Genomic DNA, 19288 nt, shown 5'->3' with positions numbered 1-19288 from the left:
GAGCGTCCATTTTTTTAAACACACGAGAGTGTGATTTGGGAGGGAATTATTCACAAATAAAGGGGTTGGTTGGAGAGCGATCGAGTACATCTTTTACTCGCCACATAAATGAGAGTTGAGTGTGTGAGCGCTAGTCTTGAATTCTATATGCTCTTGTGGTTTGCTCTATTTGACAATTGTTTGGGAGGAAATTAGATGGATTTGATTGATTGATTTTGAAGCATGTTTATTTGATTTACCCTGAATTGTTTGTGCTTGATATTTACTTTTTGGGGTGAAGCATATCTATTTATTCATTGATGAGATCTTTGCTTAGGGACAAGAAAAGGTTTGGCTTGGGGGAGTTTGATGTATCTATTTTATATAGTATTTTACCCTCATCTCTTGGTCATAATTAGTAGTGTTTTTGGCTCTTTAGAGCCACTTTTATTACTAATTGGTGTTTTCTAGTGTTTTCGTAGATTTGGTTGACTTTTGCAGGGATTTGCACTTTTGGAGCATTTTCCCAATTTATTATTGAGCAATTACGAGCATTGGAGAAGCACGACAAGTTTTTATAGCCCAGGGCCGGTTAGAGCCATCGAACCTGTGATTAAGGGCTCGGTATATGTGATACCGGGGCATTTGGACCAAGTATTCAAGACCCGAAGAGGAAACCTAGATTGGCCCGAAGAATTAGAGCCAAATCGTAATCCAATTAGTGGCCCAAGAGAGTCGCCCGGCCAAAGAGGCTGGCACCCGGAGGAGCGCCCGGCCGGGCGAGGGAAGCAAAGGTCGGTGCCCGAAGACGCGCCTGGCCGGGCGTGAGATTCATACCTGATAAAGAAAAGGCGCGCCCAATCGAGCGGTGCCTCACCCGATCGGGCGCGTGTTATTGTTAGGAGACGATAAGCGTCGTTTAAGTATGTTTTAGTTTAGGATTCGTACGGAGTATAAATACTTCTCCGTAAAACGAGTTTAGTACCTTTTTTTTACACTTCTTTACTCTCTCTTAATTCTTCCAAAAATTTTCTCTCTATACTTAGCTTTTAGATTAGTTTTCTCTCTCTCATACACTTTGTTCTTAACTTGATTCTTAATTCCAGATTTATTTTGGTAACGATTTCTCTTCTCTTAATCTTAGCTGTTTACTTTATTATTTTGATCATGTCTTGCTTTATTGCTTTGATTTGTTTAGTTTTTATTATGTGTGAGTAGTTCTATTTCTAGGGTTTATGGGGATCCATAAATAATATAATGGGGTAATTTATTGTTGTTGATTGTCAATGCTAGATTAATTTCCTATTGATTGAATTAATGCTCTGTGACTAGATTTGCACAGATCTTTTATGCATGAGTTTAACAATACTAATTCGAGATTCGACAAATGAGAATTAATGTTTAGGTCTAGTTTCAATAGGCAGGTTAATTTATAAATGGTTAAGTCGAGATTCGAAATATGAGATTTAATACCGGTAAATTAATTGTGTGGTTGTAATACGTAGCGAAAGCCCTTTATGATCTGATTAATGTATGCATTGATGAATGATTATTGTATTCTACTCTGGAATATTATTTATTGGTGAACCTATGCCCTAGATCCTTTTATATATTATTTTCTTCTTATTCTTAATCTTTGTAGTTTAGTTTCATATTCAAAAATATAAATTGGTTACTTCATAATCTCGATTATATTAGTTAATTAGGAATAGAAAGACTCGTTTCTCTGTGGATTCGACCTACTTCCCTATCTACATTAGTTAGAGGATTTAGCAATTACTTTTGATTAGGGGATACGACTTTACCCTGTCAAAGCTCTTAAAACTTTGGGGGCGGTCATCAATTGCAAGAACAACACCATCACATGTGAAGTGGCTGATGAAAAGATTGTCTTTGAGCTTTCTAAGTTGCTCAAGACCCCCATGGTTGAAAAATGCTATAGAGTTGATGTTGTGAATGAAGAGCTAGATCGCTTGGGGAGGGTCATGATGAGGCCTCAAGATCCAATGATAGAAGCCCTTACATGCAAAGAAGAGTTCCACTGTTAAGAGGCTAAAGAATTTGTCATGGCAATGGAGGAATCCTCAAAGGAGAAAGTTGAACAACAAGTTATGATCGAGCTTGAGTCCAAGGAGGAGAAATTGGAGGAGAGTTCTAAGCCTCCTCCCAAGGTAGAACTCAAGCCCCTTCCCCCTTCTTTGAAATATTCTTTTCTTGATAAGGAGGGAAAATACCCTATTATTGTCAATGCTACCCTAGATGGTCTTAATTTGGAAAACTTCTTGATGTTTTGAGAATATATATGGATGTGATAGGGTATATCATTGATAATATCAAAGGTATTAGCCCTTCTTTATGCATGCATCGTATTCATCTTGAAGATGATCATTCCACCTCCATTGAACCTCAAAGAAGGTTGAACCCCAACCTTCAAGAGGTTGTGAAGAAAGAAATTTTGAAACTACGTGAGACGGACATCATCTATGCTATCTCCGATTGCAAATGGGTTAGCCTGGTTCATGTAGTTCCAAAGAAGGGTGGAATGACCATAATCAAGGATGAAAATGGAGAGGAAATCTCCACCCGGACGGTGACCGGGTGGAGAATGTGCATTGATTATAGGAGATTGAACAAAAACACCAAGAAAGATCATTTTCCTCTCCCTTTCATGGACCAAATGCTTGAAAGGCTTTCCAACCATGCTTTCTTTTGTTTCTTTGATGGGTATTTCGGATTTTTCCAAATCCCTATCCATCCAAGTGATCAAGAGTAAACTACTTTCACATATCCATATGGGACATTTGCATACCGAAGAATGCCATTCGGATTATACAATGCTCCCTCTACTTTTGAAAGATGCATGACTTCCATTTTCTCTGAGATGCTTGAAAAAGAAATTCAAGTTTTCATGGATGATTTTAGTGTTGGTGGCTCGTCTTTTGACACTTGTCTTTTTAACCTTGAAAAAGTTTTGAAAAGGTGTCAAGAGACGAGTTTGGTTTTAAATTGGGAAAAGTGACATTTTATGGTTGAGGAGGGCATTGTCCTCGGCCATAAGGTTTCAAAAAATGGCATTGAGGTTGATCCGGCCAAGGTTTTGGTGATTGAAAAGTTGCCCCCTCCTACTTCCATCACGGGGGTACGGGCTTTTCTTGGGCATGCCGGTTTTTACCGGAGGTTTATCAAAGACTTTTCTTCAATCGCCAAACCCTTTGACCGAATTACTTAAAAAAGAGTTTGTTTTTAGCTTCAATGAGGCTTGCCTTGAGGTGTTTCGTATGCTCAAGGAAGCTCTCATTTCTTCTCCCGTTGTGCAAGCTCCGGATTGGAGCTTGCCTGTTGAGCTAATGTGCGATGCTAGTGACTTTGCAGTAGGTGTCGTTCTTGGTCAAAAGAAACAAGGAAAATCATGTGTCATCTACTATGCAAGTAAGACTCTAGGATGAGGCTCAAAAGAATTACACAACAACGGGGAAAGAGATGTTAGCGGTAGTGTTTGCATTCGATAAGTTTTGGTCCTATCTTATTTGCTCAAAAGTTATTGTGTACATGGATCACATCGCGGTGCGGTATCTCATGACCAAGAAAGAAGCAAAGCCTCGCTTGTTGGGTTCTCTCTCTCTAAGACTTTCACATGGAAATAAGGGACAAAAAGGGAGCGGAGAACTATGTAGCGGATCATCAAGGAGGATGTACCTATTAATGATGAGATAGGATTCGATGCTCTCATGGCTTTGGTGTCAACTTCTACCCCTTGGTACGCGGATATAGCCAACTATCTTGCGTGTGGAGTCGTTCCCTCGGAGTACTCTTCTCAACAAAAGAAGAAGTTTTTCAAGGAAGTGAGAAGGTACTTTTGGAATGACCCATACCTATTCAAGAAATGTGGAGATGGCCTTTATCGGAAGTGTATTCCAGATCATGAAATTCAAGGAGTTCTTGAGCATTGCCACTCACTACCAAGTGGAGGACATGGTGGTGTTGACAAAATAGTGGCAAAAATCTCTCAATCTTTATTGTGGTGGCCGACGATGCATAGAGACGCCCACCAATTCGTTGCGCAATGTGATAGATGTCAAAGGAGCGCAGGCATTACCAAGATGGACGAAATGCCCCAACAAAGTGTTTTAGAAGTTGAACCCTTTGATGTTTGGGGGGTGGATTTTATGGGGCCTTTCGTTTCTTCTTGTGGGAATCTATATATCTTGGTAGCGGTCGATTATGTGACAAAATGGATTGAAGACATACCCTCACCTACCAATGATCACAAGGTTGTGCTTAAGCTTCTAAAGAAGATCATTTTTCCTTGGTTTGGAGTTCCGAGGGTGCTAATTAGTGATGGAGGCTCCCATTTCGCCAAAAAGAAATTTGAAGCTTTTCTCAAGAGGTATGACGTTCATCACAAGGTTGGATTACCTTACCACCCTCAAACTCAAGGTGAAGTGGAGGTCTCGAATTGTTAAATCAATAATGTTCTTGAAAGGATGGTGAACAATCAAGGAAAGATTGGTTTCTCAAACTTGATGACACACTATGGGCTCTTAGGATGGCGTACAAGACTCCAATCGGCACGACCCCCTATAGGTTGGTCTATGGAAAGGCTTGTCACTTGCCGGTTGAGTTAGAATACAAGGCTTGGTGGGCCATGAAAGAGCTCAATATGGATTTATCGTTGGCCGGTAAGAAGAGATTGCTTAAGCTCAATGAACTTGAAGAGCTTAGAGATGATGCTTATGAGAGCTCAAGGTTATATAAGGAGAAGACCAAAAAGTGGCATGACCAACATATTCAAAACAAGAACTTTAAGGTTGGAGACAAGGTTTTTCTTTTCAACTCAAGGCTTCGTTTGTTTCCGGGTAAACTCAAATCAAAGTGGTCGGGTCCTTTTGTGACATCAAAGACTACTCCTTATGGCTCCTTTGAGTTAGATGCGGATGGTAACAAGTTTATGGTTAATGGTCATCGTTTAAAGCATTACTTTTGCAAGGAAGAAGTTGGTATCATCGAATGTATAATGCTTGATCCTTTGGATCCCAAGCCTCCCACTTAAAGAATTTTTCTCATGGTCAAGCTAGTGACCTCATAAAGAAGCGCTTCTCGGGAGGCAACCTGAGTTTCTAACTCCTTTCTATATATTTTTTTTAAATATTTCGATTTCACTTTCTTTTTTTTTTTTGAATTTGAATTTGAATTTGATTTTTTCCCCCTTTTGGTTGATAGGTGTTTGGATGATGAAGGAAAAAGGATTTTCTATTTCAAAGATGTGAGGAGAAATAAATTGAATTTTACTCTGTGCGACCCTGTGCGCGACATCTGTGCGGGCGCGCAGTGTGAAGTGCGCGGGCGCGCAGGCACTGTCAGAACCCGCACAGATTTATTCACAAATTGGAGTTCGAGGCAGAAGGTTTGCGCAACCTAGTGTGCGACCTCTGTGCGGGCGCGCAAGGAAGGTGTGCGGGCGCGCACTCACTGGCAGAACCCACACAGCTTAATTCTAAATTGGAGATTTGAGACAGAGAGTCTGCGCGACCTAGTGCGCAACTTCTGTGAGGGCGCGCAGCATGCTTGTGCGGGCGCGCAACATTCTTGTGCGGGCGCGCATAGCTGGGAAAATCGGGTTTTAACCCTTTCTTCCCCATTTCGTCCTCATAATTTCGAAACCCATATTTCATGCTCTTTTCTCTCTCCTCACAAACTCAAACCCTAACCTTCAAATTTCACCCATTTCTCACAAATTCCATTGATTTTCCTTCAAATCCATAAAAAATTTCACTCTACTCAGAAATTCACCCACGTTCTCTCTCCAAAATACCCAAAAATGCTCCATTTTCATGGTTTACAAGCTTAATTGAAGGTGGTGTTCTTGGAGGTTCTTAGTGGTGTTCAAGCTTCTACTAAGTGGTATTACTCTAAATTTTGCTATTTTATTACTTAATTTCACTTATTTATGCAAAAATTTTAGTTATTAAGCATAAATTATCTTTACTGAATTTCTTGTGATTTTGATTTTCTTTGTTAAGGATTTGTTGGTTATTAGTGTGAAATTTAGTGATTTTTTTTGAAGACATTTTCAGGAAATTAAGTTGAGAAATTTGGTGTTAGTATTGATGATAATGCAACTACTTTCATGTGAATTGCTCACTATCATAATGTATTGTGATTAAGTGCTTTGTTGTTGATTCTAGTTGTCTTGGGAGCTATATTTGTGTGGTTAGTTGTTAGTACTAACCTTTTTGCAGATTGTTAAGACTTGGGTTGTTGTTGTTGTTGTTGTTGTGTTCCAATTATTGGTTGAGTTCGAAGGGAGTTCTCTTTTGGTTGGGTTGTTTGTATTGCTTAAGAACATAATGAGCAAAAGGAAGAGCAGAAAGGAGCCCAGGTTAAGGGTTGAGGAACCGAATACTCAATAAACTCAAGCTCAAGGACCAAATGTTCCCCCTAGATTGAGATTCTTGAACAAGTTTCATGCTACGTTCTTTAACAACCTTCAAGGACGAAAGTTAAATCCCTCAAGACACTATGATCAACGCTCCATGAGAGCTTTGGGGATTGACGATGACATAAGGTCGCTCCTTGAAAACTTAGGGATGAGTGAGTTCATCAAGCATCAATTCCGAACATATAAGGAGCCCACCTTCGAATTCTTGGCCTCATTTGAAAAGGAGCCTTATGGGAACGACTTCCAAATTTCCTTTCAATTGTTCAACAACCAGCACACTATGACTCTTAGTGATCTTAATGTATTGTTTGATTTGAACCCCAAGGCGGACCTCCTTTCCCCTTCATTGAGCCTATTTCCTGAGTACGATGCATTTAGATGGTGGCAAACGATTACTGATTTTGAAGAGTTCAACACTAGGTATTCGGTGGCCAACCATATTATCCAGCCTATGCTCCGTATTCTACACCGTATTCTGGGGTTTGCGGTGTTTAGCAAGCAAGACTTGAGTAAGCTCTCGCATGAAGAGCTATTTACTTTGTAGGTTGCCACTAGGGAGGAATTGAAAGGTCGGCTAAATATGGGGTACTGGTTCGTCGTGTGCTGCGAGGCAATCAAGTCGGGTCACAAGACGGGAGAAATTGCCCTCGGTGGGATGATTACAAGGATTTCCAAGAAGCTTAACTATGAACGCTTTTCCCCTCATGCACTCAAATTGGGGCCGACAAAGATCTATTCATTGACATACAACAAATGAGAAGGTCGGGGTTCCTCCAAGGAACTTCAGATGCCAACAATTTTCATGCCTGGATGGTTAACCGCGAGTACTATTGTATCTTGCCTTACCCCAACCGTACATCCTTGGAGCGGAACGCAAGGAATGTATAGAAAATTCCGCAAGACAATGGTGTGCTACCCACTGCTCTAGGTGGCGCAAGGAATATGGAAGTCGACTAATAACAGCAATAACAACAACAGCAACAACAACAACAGGAACAGCAACAACAACAACAACAACAACAACAACAACAACAACAACAACAACATTAACAACAACATCATCAGCAACAGCAACAGCAACAGCATTAAGGCATAAGTATCCTTGAACAACAAATGATGAGCATGCAACTTGGCATGCAGAGCCTAATGGAGAACCAACAGGATATGTTTATGCAAACCCAAGCTCTTTATGGTGCGGCTGTGGATAGGGGTGAGGTCACTCCCCCGGTAAATTACCCCTATTTGCCACCCCAACAAGGCCCGGTCCCTGGGTGGCAGGGATCACAATCTACTTGGCCCTATTGGCAAGGGCCTTCCTCCCACGGTGTTTCCCGGGTAGACTACCCGACGGAAACCAGGTACGATTATCGTGCCCCCGGGGGGAGCGATTTTAGGGGTGACCCCAACTATCCATATGTCGACCCTACCCACCCTTCCCCTCTTCAGCTTTCCGCCCCTTTCGACCCGTTGCCTCAATGGCAACAAGACCTCTTCCGAGGTCACTATGGTTGGCCTCCGGGTTTCACCGGTGGTTGGGACCTACACGGCATCCCTCCGAACGGTTTCTCTTACGACACCAAGGATGATGGAGATGATGACGAAGCCGGACCTAGTGGCCACTAGCCCCCCTTGCTCTTTATTTCTCCCCTTTGCCCCTTCCCAATGTTTTAATTTGGCGCACCGCGAACGGTGCATTGTTTAAGTGTGGGGGGGTGTGTAAGAGGCAAAGGGATGTTTTTTGATAGTGTGGGGTAAGGCTTGTCATCATACAAGTGTGGGGGGGATTTTATTGTAGGTGGTAGAGCTCTCATGGTTCGGTTGGCTTTATCATGTTTTGATGTTGATTTATCTTCTTGATTGTGATGATAATGTCCCTGGGTGATTTTGATAAGATTTTGCTAATGAATTTTCAAGTGTTTGTGTAGGTGATGGCGCTCCCATGAAGAAAAATCCAAACTCCCGATAGTCCAAACTTCCCTTAATCCAATTTTTTTTAGTTTATTTTATTTTATTTCTATTTCTTCATTTGTTTAAATTCTTAGATTCTTTCTTTGATTTTTAACTTTTTTTTTTTATTTTTATTTCATCTCAGTTGTTTCTTTCATTTTGGCTCACTTTTAAAGCTTGGATATGGAGATAAAGGAAGTTAAGGGGCAAATCGAGCCCCCCCCTCGGTGAGATTGCATAATTTATCTTGTCTTCATTTCAAGCGGCATTTGGTGAGACCTTTCCACTCTTTTATTTTCTTTTTCTTTGGGTGTTTAGCGTAGGTTTAGCTTAGGAAGAAGTTGAATGGTTCAAGGATTTTTACTTTTGGTTCTATGGAACCTGGGATCGTTGATGTTGTTATCAAACGATCACTTGTATGACGATTGGGATTTAATTGGATTATATGCCTCGTATGTGAACCTTTTTCTATTTCTTCCTCTTTCTTTTGTTTTGTTTTCCCCTTTTGTGTTACAAGCATAATTATGACAATTTGAAATGATTTTTGATGTGTAATCTGCTCACTCTTTTGGATTGGTTTGCTTCGATGTGTCTTTGAATGCTTATCTTCCTAGTTGATGAGGGTTTACACAATTTGATAATGCTTTGGGTTGAGTTAGACACGTTGTAAGCTAAGGTAGCCTGGTTTAGAACTTTTGAGGACAATTGAATCCCTAGTTCACGGGAAAATGGTAAGATGGTGTTGCTCTCTATGGTGGATAGGATTCCCTTGGTTAGTATTTGCTATATTTCTTATCCCGTGTGAGCGTCATTTGTTCTAGCCTTCATCATTCTTGTGAGCGGCATTTAGGATCCTTAACTATGGATGTCTTAATCTTTGTGTTGGCGTCTAGCTCCCAAGATCGTGACCATATAACTCTAGAGGAGGAAGAGGGCATTTGTTCTCATTTTTCTTTGTTTTCTTTGTGTTATGTTACAAATTTGGTTTTAATTCTTATATTCACCCTCTTGCTAACCAATTTAAGCCTTATTTCCCCTTTCTTCACTTAGCCATATTACAAACCTATCGGCCTATGTTCTACCAACCCTTGTAGTTAGTGAAGCATTGGCTTGTGAGGTTCGAGTTTGATAATGTTGAAATCGAGCTAGAAAGTTGTGTAATTTGATTCAAATAAGGTTTTGAAAGATTATTCATGAAAATAGTACGCAAAAAGGTTTGGCAAGAAAGTTGAAACTCATGAAAACCAAGACAAAAAAAAAATGAAAAAGATTGAAGTAATGTGGTGTGGTTTGTTTTGAAAGGTTGTAAGTTTTAGAATAGGTTCAATTCTTAGGATGTTCTTGAGAGATGGCCACTCTTACGCTTCACATAGGAATTGCCACCAAAATTTTCAAATTGTTTCCCAACCATAACCCCTAGCCATGACATTACAACCCTACTTAAGACCCTTGGATTCTAGAGGGGCGTGGTCAACAAACGGTGGAGGGAGATAGATTTCAACCCTATGGAGAGAGTATGCATAGTTGAGATGTTGGGATAACCTTATGATTCCACATAAAAATTTCTTTTTCCGGTTCCCTCAAGGAATCATGAGGAGCTAGCTAGGGGATGAATTGAAGCTAGTGGAGAGAACGCGGACCGTCTTGGTTGGGGCTAGGGCGGAGAAAAAAATCATTAGTTCTCTACGCTTAGCTTAGGTTTCTCTTTTTCAACCTTGAGCATCTTGGAATGTGTTTTCCCTCTTTGAATTGAGAAAGATAGGTATTCTTTGGTGCATTTATTTGCATGTGAGTCCGAATTGAGCATTCCATTACCTTGAGGTTTGATTGGTTTTGCTAAAACCTTGTCATGTTATGTTTGTTGTGTTTGTCTTTTTGTTCCGTTATTCCTTGCTTGAGGACAAGCAAGAGGCAAGTGTGGAGGATTTTGATGAGTGGCATTTATGCCACTCTTTTATCCTTTTTCTCTAAGGATTCTCCCCTCATTTGCACTTGTTTGGCCCTTTTTCTAAGCATTTTTATTTAGTTTTGCTTCATTCCTCTTTTCTTTTCTCTTTTATCTTCCCATTTCTTAGTCTTCTCGCTTTGTTTTTATTTTGATTTCCATGCTTTTGTTTTGTAGGTTTTGCCGAAAGAAAGAGGATATCAAGAAGCCAAGAAAACTGTTGTGTGCGGGCTGATGTGTGGCTGCTGTACGGGCGCGCAGCCAGGCTGAAGAAACAGAGCCTAACCAGAGAGTTTGCGCGAATTGTTGTGCGGCTTCTGTGCGGGCGCGCGACCTGATGCGCGGGCGCGCAGGCCTACTGTGCGGGCGCGCTTGATTTCCCCGTACCCTCAAAGTTGCGGCCGCGCACTATGCTTAGAGGGCGCACACACCTGCTGTGCGGGCGCGCACGGCTGGGTTTCTAATTTCTTTGCGCCTTGTTGTCCAAGTCTCTTTCTTTTAGGGGAGCCACATATATATAGGCGGGACTCTTTGTAATAGAGGGGACTCAGTACTAATTCCATAGAACATTAGCCTAATCTAGACAGAGAAAATAAATTGTTATTCAAGCATCCTTTATTGTATTCAACTTTGCTCAAGTTTTAATCTTCAATCAATCAAGCAAGAATCCAAGTTTTCATCTTTCATTAATCCTTTCTTTAGTGATCTCTTCTCCTTTCCTTTAGTATTATTTATTTTTTTTATTTTTACTTATTCTTGTCAATCTTATTAGCTTATCTAGTTGTTATTGATTTCATTGATTTTAATCATGTTTTGTTTTAAGTTTCTTGAGTTTATTTCTAGTTTTGATATTATGTTTAATCTCCCTTCTCTAGGCTAAACTTTTAGCTAGGGGAAGGTGGTGGAAGATATGATTTGATATTGGATGAATGATGATGGTTGGATTGAACTTATGCCATTTATTGATGAAAGACATGATTTTTATTAGCTTGGGATTATTGTTGCACTCTATTTGATGTTTTCTAGTTTAAATGCATGAAAGTGATTTGAACTAGATTAGGATCATCTCTATTTTAATGATTGCATGAGAATGAGTTATTAAAGTGGAGTTTTTATGGATTGTTCTTCTTTATTCTCTTGATTTGATTGTAACTAATAGGATACATGAGAATGATCCTTATTAGTGTAGACCTCTTTCATTGATTTACCTAGACTATTGCATGAGAATGAATTGTTTAGGTAGAATCCTGTGTTCTTTGGCATATGTTTCATGATAATCACCATTATTCTCCTCTTTCTAATCATATTGGACACCCCCGTATCCCTAGCGTTATTTTCTATTGATTTTAATCATCATTTTCTTACTTATTTGTAGTTTTAGTGTTCTTACTCAACAAAACCAACAAAAACAATCCCCTTTTCACTCTTGCATTAGTGATATTTGATGTTGAATTAGCGTGCTTCCCTAGTGGTTCGACCCTTTACTTGCCACTAACTAATTTAGTGTAGGTTTAGGTATTATAAATTATTAATTTGGTTAGGGTAGTAGCGTAACGACCTATTTTACCGTGATCAATTAGATACCGGATGTGGCTCACACCTTTGTACCAATTCTCAAGGTCTAAGGAACGTTAGGAAGCAAGAGAAGGGAGAGGTTGAACTTCAGGTCGGCAATGGAGCCAGAGTTGCAACCGTATCCCTAGGAACTCTCAGTTTGTCTTTTCCCACTGGGCTTGTTTTTAACTTGAAAGTTGTTACTATGTTCCCAACATTACTAAAAACATTATTTCAATTTCAGCGTTGGACGCCAAAGGTTTTGAATTTCGAGTAAAAGACAATGAATGTTTGTTTTATCTCGATAATGTTTTATATGGTATTGCACATTCTAAAAATGTTCTTTATGTGCTTTCTTTTGAAAAAAAAGTTTATAATGTGAATAATACTACCAAAATAACTTAGACCATGGAGCCAAATCATACTTACTTGTGGCATTGTCGTCTTGGCCACATTAACATCAAACGCATCAAGAAGCTTATACAAGAAGGCATTCTTGACTCTTTTGATTTAGAATATTTTGAGAATTGAGAAGGATTTTTATTAGGCAAGATGATAAAATAGCCATTATCCAAATTGGGAGAAAGAGTAAGTGACTTATTTGGTCTAATACATACCGATGTATGTGGACCAATGAGCTCCACCACAAGAAACGGACATCGATACTTCATCACCTTCATAGACGACTATAGTAAATATGGCTATGTCTATCTCATGTCGCATAAATTTGAATCGTTTGAAAAGTTCAAATAATTTCATATAGAAGTTGAAAATTAGCTTGGCAAGAAAATCAAAGCCCTTCGATCAGATCGAGGTGGTGAATACTTGAGCCAAGAATTCGTGACCACCTGAAAGATCATGGCATACTTTCAGAAGTGACACCTCCTGGAACTCCATAATGGAACGGAGTATCCGAATGGAGAAATCAAACCTTGTTATACATGGTACGATCAACCATGGGTCTTAGTGATCTTCCTATCTCTTTCTAGGGACACGCACTTTTAACTGCGACACTAACACTGACCGTGCTCCATAAAAAGCTGTAGAAAAGTCTCCATACGAGTTATGGACGAAGGAACCTCCTAGGTTGTCTTTTCTAAAGATATGGGGATGCAAATCATATGTCAAGAAATTAATTTCTAACAAACTTCAACCCAAATCTGATAAGGTTTACTTTGTGGGCTACCCAAAAGAAACCAAAGGGTATTACTTCTACAAAAAATCAGAGAACAAAGTATTTGTTTCTCGCGATGGTGTCTTTTTGGAGAAGGAGCACCTTTCCAAAAATGACAAGTGGGAGGAAAATCGAACTCGACGAAGTTCTTGAGGATGAGCAAAAATATCAGAATGACAGTCAAAGTGATCAAAACATGCAAAGTCAAACCGACAATGCAAATGGTCAGTCCATTACCCTACGTAGGTCTCAGAGGCTGAGATCACAACCTGATAGATATCTTGGTTTAATATTAACCGAGAATTAGGACATCCTGATCATGGATGGAGATGAATCGACAACCTACAAGCAAGCGATGGCAAGCACCGAATCTGCTAAATGGAAAGAGGCCATGAGATCTGAAATGGATTCCATGTTTAAAAATCAGGTGTGGGACTTGGTTTACTTACCCCAAGGTTACACACCTATCGGATGTAAGTTGATTTTTAAATTAAAAACCGACAAAGATTGAAATGTATTCATTTACAAAGCTAGATTGGTACCAAGAGATTAAATACAAGTTCATAGTATTGATTACGATGAAACCTTTACTCCAGTCACAATGCTTAAATCCGTCCGGATCCTCCTAGCGATTGCTGCATTTTACAACTATGAAATATGGCAAATGGACGTCAAAACCGCCTTCCTAAATGGTATTTTTGAAGAAACTGTGTATATGACACAGCCTAAAGGTTTTTTCGTCCAAAACAATGCTGGAAAGGTATGCAAGCTTAAGAAGTCCATTTATTGATCAAAGCAAGCAAGTAGAAGTTGGAATCTGCAATTCGATGAAGCCATCAGTAAGTTTGGTTTTATCAAGAATCCAGATGAGTCTTGTTTTTACAAGAAGGTCAGTGGGTGTAACATCGTCTTCCTTGTTTTATATGTCGATGACATATTACTCATTGGAAATAACATTCCGTTATTAGAGTTTGTAAAAGCTTGGCTCGGAAAATGTTTCACAATGAAAGACTTGGGAGAGGCTCAGTACATACTAGGCATCAAGATCTATATTGATAGATTGGAAAGGATGATAGGATTGATTCAAAGTACTTATATCTCGTTTCCAAATTGAAGGGGCCAAGAGAGGTCATCTGCCCATGTCACATGGCATAACCTTAAGCAAGAAGTAGTGTCCAAAGACACCTGATGAGCAAGAAAGGATGAATCAGATTCCATATGCTTCACTAATTGGATCGATCATGTATGCCATGATATTTACTAGGCTAAATTTATCGTATGCCTTGAGCGGTGCGAGCCGATACCAATCAGACCCAGGAGAGGCGCATTAGACTGTGGCCAAAAATATCCTAAAGTGCCTGAAAAGGAACAAGGATAAATTCCTAGTCTATGGTGGAAGAGATGAATTAGTTGTTGAGGGTTATACTGACGCAAGCTTTTAGATAGATAGAGACAACTTCAAGTCATAGTCTGGGTACATATTCTGTCTCAATGGAGGAGCGTTTAGTTGGAAGAGCGCTAAGAAAAGCACAACTACATATCTACAACTAAAGTCGAATACTTGGCAACATCTGAGGCAGCTAAGGAGGTAGTTTGGATTCGCAAGTTCATTGGTGAACTTGGTGTTGTACCCTCCATCAAGGGTCCAACAGACTTCTATTGTGACAACAATGGAGCTATCGTTCAGGCCAGAGAGCCAAGAGAACATCAGAAGTTCAAACATGTTAAGCGGCGGTTTCACATGATTCGAGAATGGAAATCATAAGGTGAAATAAGAATTTGTAAAGTTGGAACTGATGAGAATGTAGCCGATCCACTGACTAAACCTTTATCTCAAGTGAAGCATAACAAGCATGTTGAGGTAATGGGAATCAGGCACATTGAACATTGTTTGATTTCCTTATCTTAGTGTTTTAATTAATTTTTGCCTCAAATTATTAGTTAGATTTAAATTATTACCTTTCAAATTTCAATCTCAATCATTGTAGAAGACAAGTTCTACCATTGTAATTCAAAGTTGAAGCTTCTAGTAACATTTCTTACTCTTCTCTTCCATTTTAATTGCTTTGATTGTTAATTATTTTTCTTAATTCTTGTATCCTTAGATTGTTAATTAGCTTAATCTCTCGTTTGAATCTTGTTCATGAGTAGCTTGAAAACCTTAATTGCTTTAGTTTCCATGGATTGTGACTAGTCCGATTTTCAAGGGTTTGGGTAAAACCCTCAATGTAGTCACTAATTGCTTGTTGCATGTGTTAATTTGGTACTTGTTGGGTGTTAATTAGTTTAGCTTAAGTGGTTTAATTGCTTAATTCTTGTATATGGCCATTGCTAGAACTATTATCCATGCTTTCTCAACGAAGGATCGAGAGATGAACTTGAGTGAGCTCCCGTATACTTATTTGACTTGAAATTCTTTGACTTGAAATGCCATGAGAATAGGAATTTCCAGCCAAGGGAATGTTTTTGTCATCGTAATTATGCTTTAATACTTGTTTTATGCTTTGTAACCACGAGAGTAGGTTGTATTCATGATTCAGGTAATCCCTCTAGCTTGAGAAAGTAGTTGGGTGCTTTAAATGATTTCCCCTATATTATCCCCTTAATTTACCAGTGTTTGCTACATGCTAATTGTGATTTGCGATGAAGTTGAGTGGTATATTCCAAGCCCTAGAACCCTCTAAATATTGTTAATTTCCCCTTAGTCTTAGTTGAATTGAACTAGTACATGTTACATAAAACCAAACCAATATCGACTTCATTTAGCTTATTTAAATGGTAGTATCTCGGTGGTTGATTCAACGCCTCTCTTGGGTTTGACCCTTTCTTACCCTTGACATTAGCTAGTGAGACCAAGATAGGACTTTTATCTTTGGTAGGCTCGACGACGGCCTATCAAATTTTGGCGCAGTTGCCGGGGAGACAAAGTCACATTGAATGTATTATTGTTAAATGAGTCTAAGTGTGTATATTTGTATCATAATTTTTCTTATTTATTTTTGCTTGATTGCGTTTTTAACTTGTGATAGTCATTGCTAAAGTTTTCTTAGCTTTGTTTGACTTTGCATGACACAAAAGAGTAAGCAATCACCGATTATTCTCGTGGATTTACAGTTGAACAAGACCTTAAAGAACGTTAGGAGACTCTTGCAAGGTACTTCAGAATTCTCCATTGTCTATTCGGATTCCGACTCAGAAGAGGTTCTTAGGAGCAACAAAGAAGACAACATGGGTGATAATGATCCTTCTCCACCCTTGCTACGAGATTATGAGCACCCCAACGCATTCCAACTACGAATTGGCATACGTCTCCCCACTACGAATGCAAATATTTTGAGCTTTCACCTCAACTCATCAATATGATACAAAGTGATCAATTTTATGGTAGTTCTCATGAATGTCCTTTTGCTCATTTGGACAACTTTCTCGAGTTGTGCACAACCATTAAGCAAAACAACATCACGGAAGAGTTCATCCGTATGCACATGTTTCAATTCTCCCTCCGTGACAAAGCAAAGCATTGGTTGAGAGCGGTAGAAGAAGGATCATAGACCACGTGGGATGAAGTCACTAGAGCTTTCCTTGGAAATTATTGTCCCCCCGAAAAGACCGCCGAACTAAGAAGAAAAATCTGCAATTTCAACCAAGAGATTGATGAAACGTTAATTGAAGCTTGGGAGCGTTTCAAGGACTACACTAGAAAATTCCCACACCACGGTTTCACATCATGGATCATTGTTCAAAGCTTTTATGATGGTCTTACTTCTACTTCAAGGGCCAACCTTGATTCCGGGGCCGGTGGTAGCCTTAAAAAGCTATCGGTGGATGATGCATACGAGATGATTGAAGAAGTGGCAAAGCACTACACATATGGAGGTGATAGAAGGCAACCTCAAGCAAAGAAGGACATAATCCACGATCTTAGTGCAATAGACCTTATTGCATCAAAGTTTGGAATACTAGCTCACAAGCTAGATCAAGCCACCCTTACATCTCCAAGCTCTTCTTCACAAGTCATGTCTTATGAGACTTGTTGAAGAAATGATCACTTGTCCTCCTATTGCAACTCAACTAACCAAGAACAAGCGGCGGCTATTGGGCAAAGAAATGATCAATACTCCCAACCCTACAATTAAGGTTGGAAACCCCAACAAAACACGAGTTGGAAGCAACAAAACCAAGGCCCTCCTCAAAACCAATACAACTAACCCTATCCACATAACCAACAAACTTTATACCGTCACCCTAATCAAAGGGACCAAAACCAACAAATGCAACAATATAACCAATCCGCTCCTCCACCTCCTCAAAAGTCTAGCCTTGAAGCCGCTCTTGAAACTTTCATTACACAACAAGGAAGAAGCGATGTAGATATGCAAGCAAACATCCAACAACTTCAAGCACATAACAAGATAATTGAGAATCAATTAGCTCAAACTGTGCAACAAGTTGGAAGTTCATCCTCCAATCCTAGTGGTCACTTCCCAAGCTCAACGGTTGTTAACCCTAAGGAGCAAGCTAAAGCCTTTACTTTTAGATCGGGAGAGGTTTTGAAGGGCCGGTTATGAGTGAAGAGGAGCCACAAAAGAGAGATGAGGGAGTTGTGGTGAGAAGTGAGGATGATTTTGAAAATAAAATAGTTGATGTTGAGAGAAAGGAGTCACAAAAGAAAAATGAGGGAGATGAGAAAAGAGTAGAAAAGCCCCCCATGAAAGTATACAAGCCTCCTATTCCATTCCCTCATAGGATTGTAGAGAAGAAATTGAATGAGAAGTTTTAAAATTTTCTTGAAGTCATGAGAGGACTTCAAGTGAATATCCCCTTTCTTCATGCTATGTCACAAATGCCTACCTATGCAAAATTTTTGAAGGATCTTCTATCCAACAAGAGTAAGCTTGAGGAGGGTGCAACCATCTCCCTTCCTAAGGAGGCGAGTGCTATCATTCAAAACAAGCTTCCTCAAAATCTTGCTGATCCCGGTAGCTATGCAATACCGGTGAAGATTCGAGACTTGGAAGCTATGGATGCTTTGTGTGATTTTGGGGAAAGTGTGAGCTTGATTCCTTGTTCTATTGCAAAGAGTTTGAAAGTTGGAGACTTGAAGCCAACAAGAATGTCCTTACAATTGGCCGACCGCACAGTTTGGCTACCTTTGGGAATTCTTGACGATGTACTGGTTCAAGTTGGGAGAGTATTTGTGCCTTGTGATTTCGTTGTGATGGAAATGGAAGAAGACACAAGGGTACCCCTCATCTTGGGGAGACCACTTTTTAACACCGCGGGTGTTGTAATTGATATGAAAAAAGGAAGGTTAACATTGAATGTGGGAGATGAGAAAATTTCATTTTCATTCTCACAAACATTGAAAAAGTCATTGTTTGATGAAGTTCATACATTTGACACATTGGAAAGGGACTTAGAGGATTTCTAAGAGGATTTTGATTGAAGGAGATCCTTTACAGGCTATCCTAACGGGAGGCTTAGTTGAGGAAGGCTAAAAAACAAGGGGGTATGATCTTTTGCTCAACCAACATTTCGTCCACAATGAAATGAATGTGGAAGTGCTCAATGTGGAGGTAAAAGAGGAGAGGACTACGCCTCCTCATAAGGTTGAACTTAAACCCCTTCCCCCTCTACTTAAATATGCTTTCCTTGATGATAGTGAGGCTTGTCCCGTTATTGTCAATGTGGAGATAAACTCCTAATTGTTCTAAGGGAGTATAGAGATGTCATTGGGTACAAAATTGATGACATTAAGGAGATAAGTCCCACAATTTTCATGCTTAAGATTTTACTTGATGATGATCATGCTTCTTCAATTGAGCACTAAATAAGGCACAATCAAAACATGATAGAAGTTGTGAAAAAGAAAGTAATTGGGTTAGCCCGGTTCAAGTTGTGCCTAAAAAAGGAGGCATGACCATCATCAAAAATGATAAGGGTAAGACTATTTCTACAAGGTCAGTCACCGGGTGGTTGTGCATTGATTATAGAAAATTGAATAAATCCACCCAGAAAGACCACTTTCCACTCCCCTTCAATTATCAAATATTGGAAAGACTAGCATCACATAGTCATTATTGCTTCTTGGATGGATATTCGAGATTCTTCCAAATCCCAATCCAACCTGAGGACCAAGAAAATACTACATTCACATGTCCTTTTGGCACATTTGCTTATCGAAAGATGCCATTTGAACTTTGTAATGCACCTTCCACATTTCAAAGGTGTATAATGTCTATTACATTCA

The 19288-nt window shown here is 39.6% G+C and overlaps 1 protein-coding gene and 1 non-coding gene across 2 annotated transcripts; one reads left to right on the top strand and one right to left on the bottom strand.

Annotated features, from left to right (window-relative positions):
• Positions 1-16652: 16652 nt before the first annotated feature.
• On the bottom strand, positions 16653-16759 carry LOC145607885 (small nucleolar RNA R71). The gene has a single exon (XR_014105655.1). It is a non-coding gene; the product is annotated as a small nucleolar RNA R71 (small nucleolar RNA).
• Positions 16760-17833: 1074 nt separating this feature from the next.
• On the top strand, positions 17834-18469 carry LOC145571841 (uncharacterized). The gene has a single exon (XM_081630880.1). It carries the CDS (start codon positions 17834-17836, stop codon positions 18467-18469), a length of 636 nt encoding a protein of 211 aa, XP_081487006.1.
• The last annotated feature ends 819 nt before the right edge of the window (positions 18470-19288 follow it).

Source organism: Chenopodium album, chromosome 2, assembly GCF_948465745.1.
Source record: "Chenopodium album chromosome 2, dcCheAlbu1.1, whole genome shotgun sequence".
NCBI classification, from domain to species: domain Eukaryota; kingdom Viridiplantae; phylum Streptophyta; class Magnoliopsida; order Caryophyllales; family Amaranthaceae; genus Chenopodium; species Chenopodium album.
This window is presented reverse-complemented; position numbering and strand designations above follow the sequence as displayed.